Consider the following 12,482-nt stretch of genomic DNA (forward strand, 5'->3'; position numbering starts at 1 on the left):
ATCTCTCTCAAGCATTGTTTTGAATGTTTCCACACGTCAACTGATTTGTCCATCCTCTCTTGATTTGTCCAGCTTGTGATTTTGCTCCTGAAGGGAGACCCTTGTAGACCCTGCAAAAACTTGTTTGGTAGGCTGTCTTGAAAAGTGGCCTTACATTGCAATACAATTTTCACATGTAGTTGTTGTAAATATACATTGTTACTATTACAAAATATATATTTTTTCCACAGAAACGAGAGATAATAAAGTAGTCTTAGGTTGTTCTGTTTGTTAACACAAACTGAAACAAACAGAAACAAACAATTCTTAAGGAACACATGCGCCTATGTGGCTCACATGAGAATGATTGATTTACAGTTATTGAAACTGCAATAGTATTTTTTATTTCTAGTGTCACCCATGTACCCTCAGAATGGTAATTTTACATAGATTCGTCCAATACTTTCTAATTCACAATGGAGATGTATTGTCATGCCATTGTCTGCATGAGTATCACTGGTATAACATGCAACCTTATGTAAAATATACATAAATATCTAATTTAGCACCTGTCAAGAAGCAGCATATACTAGCAGAACTTCATGATCTTCTAAGATCGTCAATCTCTCATCCAACAATCTGACAAATTAAATTTGCACAGATTCAGCATGCCTATTGAAAGTGAACTGTGCTGTAGAATACTGCAAGGTTTCATGTAAAAAAAAAAGTTGTAGTTGGAACACTGGAGCAAAAACCTGATTGGACTCAATCAGGTTTGGATCAGGAATGTCATTCATTTTTTTAATTAAACCTTTTTGTCAGAACAAGGAAATTACATATAATTTCAGTCAGTTAATTTGAGCAAACAACATTGTAAATCCAGCAACGTGAATTTAAATTAATTAATAAAATATACAATCCATAGCCTCAATAGATTTTTATTACATTTCTATTTACACCGCGGTGATCTAGGTTTAAGGAAACATGCTATCCAGATGCGATCTTAAACACTATCAATGCCCATGTCCATTGTTGCAGATCAGAAGAAGGAGAGCTGTGAGGAACAGATTTGAAGTGCTGTAGCTTTAAAATCCAATTCTTCAACATAGGCTGCTGCTTCCACGACAATGTCAATGTAGATGGTCAGGCACTAGCTTTGAAAGTTTGACTGGGGAATAGAGGTGCGAACCGGAACAGTGTCGCGGCTGGAGGGACAAAGAGGAATGGGGCATTGAGACCAAATGATATGTTCGTTGACCAAGATATTGTTGAATACGATAATAAACGCGTCGGCGATTGATAGTAGCTCAAAGATGTGCCATCGACTCGTAGTCCTCAGAGTGAAGCTATAGAATAGCTTGAACTATTAGCTGCAGGTAGTTCTGAAAAACAGCCATGCTGTTAGAATATCGCACATTGATGTTCGGAATTGTATCTTTGCTGGTATTGTTTTTAATCTTCGCGGATATTTCTGAATTGGAGGAAGAAATTGCGTAAGTAGCCATGCTGAGAAAATGCATTTCACCATGCATAACGTTTTGCACGCTTTAAATTCCAATGTTTGATATCACTTGATGTAAAGGTTCCTTGGTGACTTCTGCATTTTCATGAATAATTGGTTCACTTTCTAACATTTGCCTTTAGGCTGTATGATTGAATAATGTTAGTGTATATTTCATATACTACAGCTAAAGGTTTAATATAGTTTGGATATTGCAATATTAAGAGTGAGTGTGTGTGTGTGTGTGTGTGTGTGTGTGTGTGTGTGTGTGTGTGTGTGTGTGTGTGTGTGTGTGAGAGAGAGAGAGTTCAGATACGTGGTTCTTTTGGCTATCAGGATCTACTAATTATAAATGCACACCAGAATAAAAGTTACTTTAACCTCCAAAGACGTAGATTAACATAGTATATTGTTTGATGAATTACAATCTAGCCAAGAACTGGAAGCCATTTTCTCCCCAGACCCAAACCTTGAATCAATTGTTCATCATCAAGAACAGCAGAGCCCCTCTGAGATTTGTGTAAGATGAATCTCCAGTTTGGTTCCACACTCCATGTGTGTTTGCACTTCTGCTTAATTCGTGTCATGGTAGGTTGTTCTGTGGTTGGCTGTGCAGACAGGAGATAACTGTTTGATTTGTTGAGATCAACAGACTGGAGAAACAAGTAACACATTTCCTTTACCCAGCCATAATGGTACCCTGCAGAAGACAATCTAATTTTATTTTGCACATGGACAGCACTTTCAGTTTGATATCAAGTTTTCAACTTGTAGACCCTGCAAAAACTTGTTTGGTAGGCTGTCTTGAAAAGAGGCCTTGCATTGCAATACAATTTTCACATGTAGTTATGTAAATATACATTGTTACTATTACTATTTTTTTTATTTTTTTTTCCACAGAAACGAGAGATAATAAAGTAGTCTTAGGTTGTTCTCTACATATTACAGGACTGGCACTCAATGAAACACATGAAATCTGTTGGCTCATTGTCTGCTGGCACATTAGTATTTTCACTGGAATTTCTTGGGCAGGACACAATTTGACGTGACTCATTTGTCTTTTTTGCACTTAATTTGAGAACCTCTTATCACACTGTGTATCCTACCTAGTGGATTTTGTGCTGGAATTTAAATAAGAAAGAAACTCTCTTGCTTGGTATTGACTTGACTTAATGTTAAAGGTCGGATGTATGATGCACAGTTATAGTGTGGCAACAAAGGTTATCAAACAGGTTGAAAGAGTAGGGAGGTATTGGGGAGGTGCTCCAAAGTGCACTGCTACTACAGATGTTATATTATGAATAGCAATTAACTTGATAAATACCCAATAAATGTTGTGCATACGGAACAGTTGCTCATTTCCCATCTGATGTATTTTTCCAGGGGTTATACTCATTTAGATTCACAGCATTAGTTTGAGGGATATGGCAAGATGCCCCTCTGTTATGGGGAAACAAGCCTTCACCACATGCTTTAAAGATTTACATTTTGTAAAGGCAATTCTGTTTTTGTGTCAGGTCCTTGGTTCCAAGTGCTTGAATTATGTGGTGCCTGGTATTCTAGTAAACACCTAGTGCACTTTTCACTATTTTCTAAATCAATCTGTTCATCTGACAGTAATGTAATACATCATTCTTGATGATGGCTATAATTATTTTTTGGTCAAGGAACATTGGAGGTTCAAGAAAATTCTACTGGCCCAGCAGCATACCCCAGCCCAACAGGTTAGTTTCCTTTGCCCCATGAGGGCCTCCAGAATTGACTGGGATTTGTATGAATCAATTCAGTTCTACCAGCGTTTGCCACCCTAATAAACTAGCACATGCAGACATGTAAAATAACTACAAGGCCTGTTGCACCTGAACATACTGTATCAGTATCATGACTTTTTCTTGGGGTTTTACCCTGAAGGCAGGAGACAGACCTTTTAATAAATACCCAATTAATAGTTTTCATAGAAACAAAAACAACTTATGAGGTTTTGGGAACCTTTATGACCTTGAATAGTTGATAACACCGGGTTGTTAACACACACAACAATCATTCCCTTGACACAGGTTTGAATCTTGACACACAAAGCTTCAATCCATAATCAAATTCTTCCTTGTTAAAATTCAGAATTACAGCAGTGAAGATCAACGCAACACCGTTAGCCAGTGAAAGCAAGGATACCATCAGTATTCCTCCTTCAAGCTGCAGTAATACAACCAAGCTCTCTCTAGATAACTGGACCTTCAACAAGACCCTTTCAAGAATAATCAGGTACAAGATTTTTGCACCTAAATAAAAAATATTCTCAAATTGAACCAAACTGGAGAAACATAGTCACAGGTTTATTTAATTCCCCCCTCTTTAGGAAAAACATATTGAAATTCTTTGATCCCGAGAGGGATATCTCCATTCTGAAGGGCACTCTGAAGCCAGGAGATGTCATCCACTATGTGTTCGACCGACAGAGCACTACAAACATATCAGAGAACCTATACCAACTGCTCCCCACTGCGTCCCCCATGAAGAACCAGCACCACCATCGGTGTGCCATTGTGGGGAATTCTGGAATCCTGCTGAACAGCAGCTGCGGCCCAGAAATTGACTCTCATGACTTTGTCATCAGGTAAGGTTTCCACACCAGCTGTCGAATGAGAGAGGAGATGACACAGCTTAGTGTTTTCAGGTCCTTGTATGCTGGTGACATTTGTCACTGTTTACTTTTAAGTCATGGATTCGTTGGTGCCAAAATAAGCTCTTTTGGCTAATAAGGTTTGTTTTAGGAGATTCTTATGTAGAATACAAGCAGAGTCTTGAGTTACAAAGCCTTGCCTTCAAGTTACATTTTGGAGTAGTGCCAGTATACCAAAAATGTACCCTTCATTATGACAGGCGTCAGAGCCATTTTACTTCAGACTATGGAAGGCTTTCTGATGCAACACTTGGAGCAACTTGCTGGGCACATTTTGAAAAAGCAGCAGGAATCCTTCACAAACGTAATGGGCTTCTTGGAGTTAAACCAGTAGTCCATGGTCTCCGAGAGACATTTATCAGGACAGAATTATGTGTATAAACATCCATCAATTCTGTAATAGTGTGTCAGTAAAAGAGGTTCTGAGTGGGTAATTTATTGCTTATCACAGGTTTGTCAAACGCAACTATGCACAATAATGGACTCATGTGCACCTATTGGTTAATGAGGTAAAACAGCTAAAAGTTAGTAGTTTAGCTGCCAAAAAAGGTGAAAGACCTCTGCAGTCCAGACTAACCTAGGAAACACTTTACCCTTTATATAAAACAGTAATTGATCTTCTGGTTTGCACATGTTCACTCCAGGATATTGTGCAACACCACACGCGTCTGCATGGATAATGTGACATTGATCTAATTTTCTTTTGAGTTTCTGGACCATGTACATTCGCTCCAATTTCTAAATTCCATAGGGCTTCTATGGGGAATCACCTCAGCAGACAAGTGAAGGACAGGTGTGGCTAGGTTCGGTCAAGGCAACATGTCTCTGACCAGGCAGTTAGCTGGGTGTGCTGAATTAAAAGAAGCTTAGGAATTTGCATAGGCTGGGAAAAAATTCAGTAGTTCTCCCCTTCCATCCCTTGCCCCATTCATCAAATCCCTAGGGCTTATGATTAGACAAGGATAAAAAAAAACTGAAACTAATTTAAAACTTTAGCAATGGAGTTAGAAAACAACCGTATGAATGATACAAGGGTGATATCCTTTGCATTGGATCTTTCTGGTGTTGATAATCGTTGGCAAAGCAGGAAGCTACAGGATCCATCAGTTTCAGTGAAAAAAAGAGTATCAAGTGATCTGTGGTGCTCAAGAGGCTGGCCCCACAAGACGTGGCAGCATGAGTGTGATGTCTGTGTCGTCTGTTCCTCCACAGATGTAACCTGGCCCCAGTGGATGAGTTTGCTGGGGACGTAGGGCTGCACACCCACCTGGTCACCATGAACCCCTCGGTTGTCCAGAGGGCCTTCCAGGACCTGGCTGATGAGGATGGTAGGGAGCGGTTCCTGCACAGGCTCAAGGGCCTCAGTGGCAGTGTCCTGTGGATTCCGGCCTTCATGGCCAAAGGTGGAGAGAAGCGTGTGGAGTGGGCTATCCGACTCATTCTCCTGCACACTGTGGATGTGCGCACTGCATTCCCCTCCCTGCGTCTGCTGCATGCTGTCAGAGGGTAAGACACAGCAAAATTACACAGGGACACAATGTACATTTCAGAACGATTGTCACAGCGGGGCCGTACCCCCGTTATTGTTTAGTTTTGAGCTCAGGGTTTTTCCCTGCCTTTGCGTTTCCCTGTTCTGTCCTTAGCTGCACCTGTGTCTTAAGTGTCTGCGTCAGGTTTGCAGTTTTGTTTCACCTGTGTCTAGTTTGGTCTTGTGTGTGTCGTGTGCGTGAGTATACCCTTTTTGTTCCTGTTTTTTGAGAATTAAATACTTTTGGTTTTCTTGATCCTGCCTTGACTGTCTTCTGACAACGATGGCTCCATTGGATATCTATGTAGGCTACACCTGTAAGCTCCACAATCCAGGGCTTGACAGGCTCTAAATCTAGCAGCATCCACTGGTTCTATTTTTAAACAGAGCATTAAAGCTACTCACCAGATGCCGTTGATGACCAAGTAAGTACCGTGTGGCTTCCTTGGCAGCAAGGGGTTTGCAAACAGAGGGCAGTTAGTCAGGGGCAGCCTTAGCTGTATGCTATAAGCCTTCAGTTAACTATACAGTATGCTTATCATTTCTTTGAAAGCAAATTAAATCATTAGGAATGTGAGCACACAATGCTCTCAGGAATGCAGTGCATTTCTATGGCCTTTACAGTGCAGCGTGATACATTCTCGAAAAGGAATTGGTTACTGAGGCACTGCATCTCTGAGTGCTGGAGGCTCTTTAAATAGATCAACCTTTGCCTCCACCTCTGACCTCTTGTCTGTCCAGAACACAAACAGCCCGTCTCCAGGGTCCCATTTGTGAGCCTGTGACTGAGGACACCAGATGGGACTTAATGCTGGCCCTAGACTTTCACATCCCTTATCAAGATATGGTTCCTCTCTGCATGTGTCAACTGTCTGATGTCAGACAGCACATGTACAGAGTGGGCTGCTATTGTAGAATTGGGAATTTTGAGGGTTCTTCCTAATAGATATGCATTCCATGCACAGCTTTACTTGATAGCTGGGCAGAACAATACAACAAATATTCAGTCTTTTCAAACTGTGAACTGTGATTATAGTGTGCGTTACATGATATTCTACATGTTTGATTAAGTAGATCAATAGTGGCCCAATAGTGTTAGGGTAAAGATATGGGTAATGAAATGGAGATGTAAAACATGCCTTGCATGAAATACTTTCAATAAAGTGTTCACCTTGTTATTGATTGTCCCAATATATCTTATCAGTGTCCCTGTCCATTTTAAATCCTTACTTGTGTTTTCGTTGTTCTTGTATTGATGGGCATTGCCTGTCTCCTTGGTATCCTTGTAACGGTTGTGCAGAAACATGGAAGATGCCGGACTCACAAAATAAAAGGCCTTGGAGAACGTAGAAACAGGGATAGACAACAAGAAACCAATTGACAGGAAACACGCTACATGAAACAGCGACTCACCAAGACTGAACAAATGACAAGGACTAAATACACCAAACCAAACAAGACACAGGTGAACGCCACAGACCTAAAGACACCACTGAAAGACAATCAACAAGACACAGGTGGAATTAATAAACAGAGAACACAGGGAAAGACTAGGGCAGACAAACTAAGGCTGGGGCACGGCCGTGGGCGTCATTCATGTGCATTATTAAAGACACCATTTGGCTTTTTTATATTTCTTGAGATATAACAAATAATATTGATAGCTGATTCTGAAATCAAACCAAAGAGTCAGATTCCAGCCTTATCCCAGAATTCAATATTGGGACGATATTCACAAAATGTTTTGTCTTTTTTTGTTTGTCAACAGGTATTGGCTGACTAACAATGTCCAGATTAAGAGGCCAACCACTGGTCTGCTGATGTATACTATGGCCACTCGTTTCTGTGAAGAGATACATCTCTATGGCTTCTGGCCCTTCGCTCGTGACCCACATGGAAAACCAGTAAAGTACCACTACTACGACACTCTTACCTATGAGTACACATCCCACTCCAGTCCACACACCATGCCACTAGAGTTCAGGACCCTGAACACTCTCCACAGGCAGGGGGCGCTGAGGCTCCACACTGGTGCTTGTGAAGCAAGAAGGGAACAGCAGAAAGCTCAACAAGGAGTGTCACCATGATGGTGTTCTCTCAGCTTTTGGGGAAATTCTGTCTAACTGATCATGTTCTTTGGTCTCAGAAGAAAGTGACTCTGAACAGCACTTCAGTGAATCTGTGAATTGTAGTTATTACTGTGTATAATGTATAATGTAACTTTTTAGCTTCATAAAATGATTGAACAAATTATTCTTTCACCATTTCCAACAAAACTGTGTTTAGGAGAGCTGTAAAGGCCGCTCCAGTGTTGAGAGATTTTGACATAGCAGTTGATTGATACCAAGTTGCAAAAAATAGGTGCCTATGATAAAGGACAACAGCCCACACCATGCAGTTTTTTGGGGGTCTTTACCCTTTGACTTCTAGTTCCTGGTAAAATCATCAAACACTTTCCTTTGGAATACTGATATGATATACTCTCAATATAGTTATCAATTAAATTAGTTTCATTAGATTGTTCTACTGCATGTGAAAAAGCTTACAAGTTCCCGATAACAGCCTCCAGTACCTGATATCCCAGTCTTATACATAGATTACCTATTAATTTAACAACTGGAATGTTAATTTTACCAATTTATTGTATATATCATGTTGGTCCAGATTGAGCTATATAGCCATTTCTGTAGTCAAATTAACACTTAGAAATGTGCTGTTTGTGTAGTTGTCTGATCCTCTAATTATTTGATCTATTATCAAACTTTATACTTCTCTTAAAGCCCATATAAAGAAATTAGGTAAGAAACCACACCAAGTGCTGCCGAATAGTTGCCTTACTAGAGGACTCTGTTGGAGAGCCAAGGATTCCAGTCAACCAGGATAAATACTTGACATTATTAGTTTACCTTGAGTGCAGTGAAATCTGAGGCAGTAGAGACTTGTCAAACTGGCTGAACTATTCAAACTCAGTCTTACATGGAACACACCCAGCTGATCACATAGTAGAGTTGACATAGCCCACACCAACAGCACACTGGTCGCCTGGACAGTAGACAATATCTGCTGTGGAATGTGTCTTTTATTAGCCATTGTAGGTGTACTACTAGGTGTACTACTAAAAACTATATTCAATTGAATGTTATTTCTACTACTGAGAAAACGGAACCGCTAAACGGTGTTGAAGGTCTGAAATTTGCTGAGGCCTCATGTACTAGACATAATATTTATTAAAAACAAAAAGTTACTTTTTATATGGTGATGTCGTTTCTGAAATGTCTCAGAATAGAGATAATATGAATAACCTTTATAGTTCTAATGCTATAGATGTTTTGTCCTGTACATAGCTTTGACATCTTTCAAAGCACTGTAGCTATGACAGTCTACTTTTCTTTAAAAGAACATGCACTCTCTGCTGATCAAGTTGCCTAGGATTCAAACATCTCATGTCACCTAATTCATACTCTTTATAAGTGTTTTATATAACTTGCATGTCACATTGTCAGTTTCCTTTAATAAGCTTGTATGTGGTAATTAATTTTGATATCTTGGGGGAGAGTTATACCCAAGTGGACTATGCATAGACCAATAATCACCCCATGGTCAGGAATTATTTGGTCATTTTGAAGGGTACAAAAGGAGTCATACAATACAACAAAGGTGATGCAAATGGATTCATTATAATATACAGCATTCTTATACCAAGGACTATGAATGAGACTGTTTGAAATGTTAAAATCCTACTCAATCCAGGAAGCAAAAAATAAGTAATCAGTTATAACTCATATCCCACAGTGCTGCTGCCAAAGTTATGTATTAAAATGTTAAAGGATAAACCGACTGGTTTTGTGTCTTTTTTAGTTGTTAGAATGCTACCATTTTGATTAGCTTTTCTACCTGTGCGGCAGAATTGTATTTCACTTGTAGAAGATTTTTATTTTCAAAAGCTGGTCAATATATTTACATCATATGAGTTTTGGAAGAGTAAAAATTTTATCAGAGGAAATTTTAATTGCATTTATGAGAAATATTTGAAATATTTGTAGAGTACTTCAGTCAAATGAACAGCCCCTCATGTGCTCTTAGCCATGTGATTTGTCTGTGAAAGAGTGTTGTTTTGACAAGATGCTCCTGTTGACGTACATGCTGCTCTTATTATGCTGCCAATTAAGTTAAAAATAGGTAACATACTGCAGATGTCAGATGGCATAATCAAAGCACTTTTTCTAAAAAGCAAGTGTGTTTAGCTAAAATAGAAAGTCTGTGACCAATACCCCTAAACTATTTTGCTTTGAATTTGTCATGGGATCACAACTCATAGGACATCCTAAAGAAATATTCACATATGCCCCTGTCATAATGTTATTGTTCAGAGGTCTAGTTCTTTCTCAATATAATGTACTGTGCTTGGAGACGGACGTTGTATCTTGATTGATACAAAATCCTTAAGTACATTTAATTTTAAACATGCCATACACAAATATATTACTCTTGGGTTGCATTATTACCACAGAATGAAGTTTGTGTGTAATGATTTAAGTCTGGGTCTGAAGTGAAATTTACATTTACATTTAGTCATTTAGCAGACGCTCTTGTCCAGAGCGACTTACAGTAAGTACAGGGACATTCCCCCGAGGCAAGTAGGGTGAAGTGCCTTGCCCAAGGACACAACGTCAGTTGGCACGGCCAGGAATCGAACTGGCAACCTTCAAATTACTAGCCCGATTCCCTCACCGCTCAGCCACCTGACTCCCCTCCACCTGAAATTAATACAAAGCAGACCGTTAATGTACATGACAAGAGAGGAACACTTTGGGAAATGTTGTCTGTCTCTATCTCCTGGCTGAGTTCAAGTGTACATGTCACAGTTTAGCAATGTAAAGGTTACTTATCAGACCATTTATATGGACATTAATAAGTCTTGAGATGGAAGAAAATTACCCGAAAACAGGTTACAACAGTTGAGTTGGGATTACTTTTATTAATGTTTTACTTGAATTGGACAACCATGGAGCCAGTCAATGGATGGTTATCAATACTATAATGTTGAATGTCTTTTTGATGAAGGTATTCAGATATGGAATTACTGTGACTTAGGAGCCATAGGAGTTGGAAGGGTCAGAGATGAAGATAATTAGCTACAGGCTACAGTAGCAGGACAATCTTGAAATTGCATCAACAAGAGGAAAAACTGCTTGAACCAGTTGATTCATTTCAAATAAACATTTCAATAAAGCCTCTCAGAAACATGGTGAGACATGAGACTATAAAACTATATGAACTATAAATACATCCAAATACAGCACTAGAAACACATTCTCATCAGAATATCATCAATGTGAGAGAACATTGTATTACAAAACAGAACAAATAAGGGTGCTATATTAATCCGCCAAAATATAAACAAAATACACAACAGTATATTGAAAACTTGGGCTAAATCTTTTTTTAAGAAGAAATAATCAACATACTAATCAATATAATAATTACGTTACGTAAGTACAACCCATGACTATCTTTCAGTGATTTGAATTTACATGAAGTGTAAATTGATTTGATGTGATGTTTTTGTCATTTAAAAGGCAATCCCTTTTTTTATGAAAATGTCTCAGGTTTATCTAAACAAAATCATTAAAAAATGAATCACACAACTTACTCATTGCATACTTAGAAGCAGAATTTCCACATTTCTTTTCTCCTCCAATATTAGAACCTGACTCCAAACCTTGATATACTCCGACACAACTTTCACAGTGCACCATTTGTTGAAATGTTTGACATAAGTATCTAAAAGCTCTGCACTGAGACTAAACAGGGGAGTCTTCAATTCCCAGTGTGAATCCGCTGCATACCAGGATTCTAAAGATACAGCATTAACTCAGGACATGAGTGGAATCTTTTTAGTTCCTTGGGAATTAAAAACAACATACTTTGTCCTACATGGGCTTGATGGCACCAAATAACAGAAAAAACATGATAATGCAAAAAGTTGACCCATTCGAAGTAAATATCTAAATGTCAAAGATGAAACATCTGTCACTCTAAAACAACAGTACATCTCCTTTAAAAAAATATACACATTTCCAAAACTAAAACTACAACCTGATTTCTTTGAGAGCCCCACATACGAACATAAAACATAAGCTTAGCAGCATAAACAGGAAACTCTAACACATGTACAACAAGAAATATACACCAATGAGGACAGAATGAATCAGTCAGTATACAGTATCGGCACAACTAAGTGGTTAGTGGGTGACATTTGGTCTTCAAAAACAGATTAAAAGAATAACTTACCAAGCTGGTAAATAAGTATTTCATAATTGAGTGCAAAATATGAATATCTTTATAACACACTATTATTAAAATGTTTTGTTATGTTTAGGAATGGGGAATCTTATATTACAATGAAATTGCTAGAAGCGTTAGGGGTGGGGTCAGAATATTTCCAACAGCAGCAGCAGCAATTCTAATTCTATAGGTATTTGAATTGTGTTCTAGTCTCAAATGACTACATAGTTCAATACAATCCTATAACCCATAACCCTGTAAGGTGGTGTAATGACTAACAAAATAAAACAAATGGTATACTGTCCTTACGGTAGATGTGACAAAACATCATCATAAAGTATGATACAATTCTGAAATTACATTTTACAAAATGAGACCACAGGATCAATATTTTTTTCGATATTTTGGTTATTTGGGAAATACTTTCAGACAATAGTGTTTCATTTTTCTAGCCTAGTGTCTCAATGTACAGAATGGTGTTTAAAGATGGTCATTAACAATCTGTA

At 38.5% G+C, this 12,482-nt stretch overlaps 1 protein-coding gene and 1 long non-coding RNA gene across 3 annotated transcripts; one reads left to right on the forward strand and one right to left on the reverse strand.

Moving 5' to 3' along the window:
• The first annotated feature begins 1,008 nt into the window (after positions 1-1,008).
• On the forward strand, positions 1,009-8,086 carry st8sia2 (ST8 alpha-N-acetyl-neuraminide alpha-2,8-sialyltransferase 2). Of its 2 annotated transcripts, XM_062461653.1 has the most exons (7): positions 1,009-1,472; positions 3,148-3,204; positions 3,599-3,742; positions 3,837-4,094; positions 5,373-5,666; positions 7,457-7,592; positions 7,694-8,086. In XM_062461653.1, the coding sequence occupies exons 1-7, from the start codon at positions 1,375-1,377 to the stop codon at positions 7,727-7,729; spliced, it is 1,023 nt and encodes a 340-aa protein (XP_062317637.1). In that variant the 5' UTR covers positions 1,009-1,374; the 3' UTR covers positions 7,730-8,086. The 2 variants fall into 2 exon arrangements, with proteins under 2 accessions (XP_062317637.1, XP_062317636.1); XM_062461652.1 differs by having other exon boundaries at positions 7,457-8,086.
• Positions 3,793-7,265, reverse strand: LOC134021140 (uncharacterized). The gene is made up of 4 exons (XR_009930479.1): positions 6,860-7,265; positions 6,094-6,132; positions 5,428-5,656; positions 3,793-4,112 (listed from the first exon to the last, which is right to left on the reverse strand). It is a non-coding gene; the product is annotated as an uncharacterized LOC134021140 (long non-coding RNA).
• Positions 8,087-12,482: the final 4,396 nt, after the last annotated feature.

Source organism: Osmerus eperlanus, chromosome 5, assembly GCF_963692335.1.
Source record: "Osmerus eperlanus chromosome 5, fOsmEpe2.1, whole genome shotgun sequence".
In the NCBI taxonomy this organism is placed as follows: Eukaryota; Metazoa; Chordata; class Actinopteri; order Osmeriformes; family Osmeridae; genus Osmerus; species Osmerus eperlanus.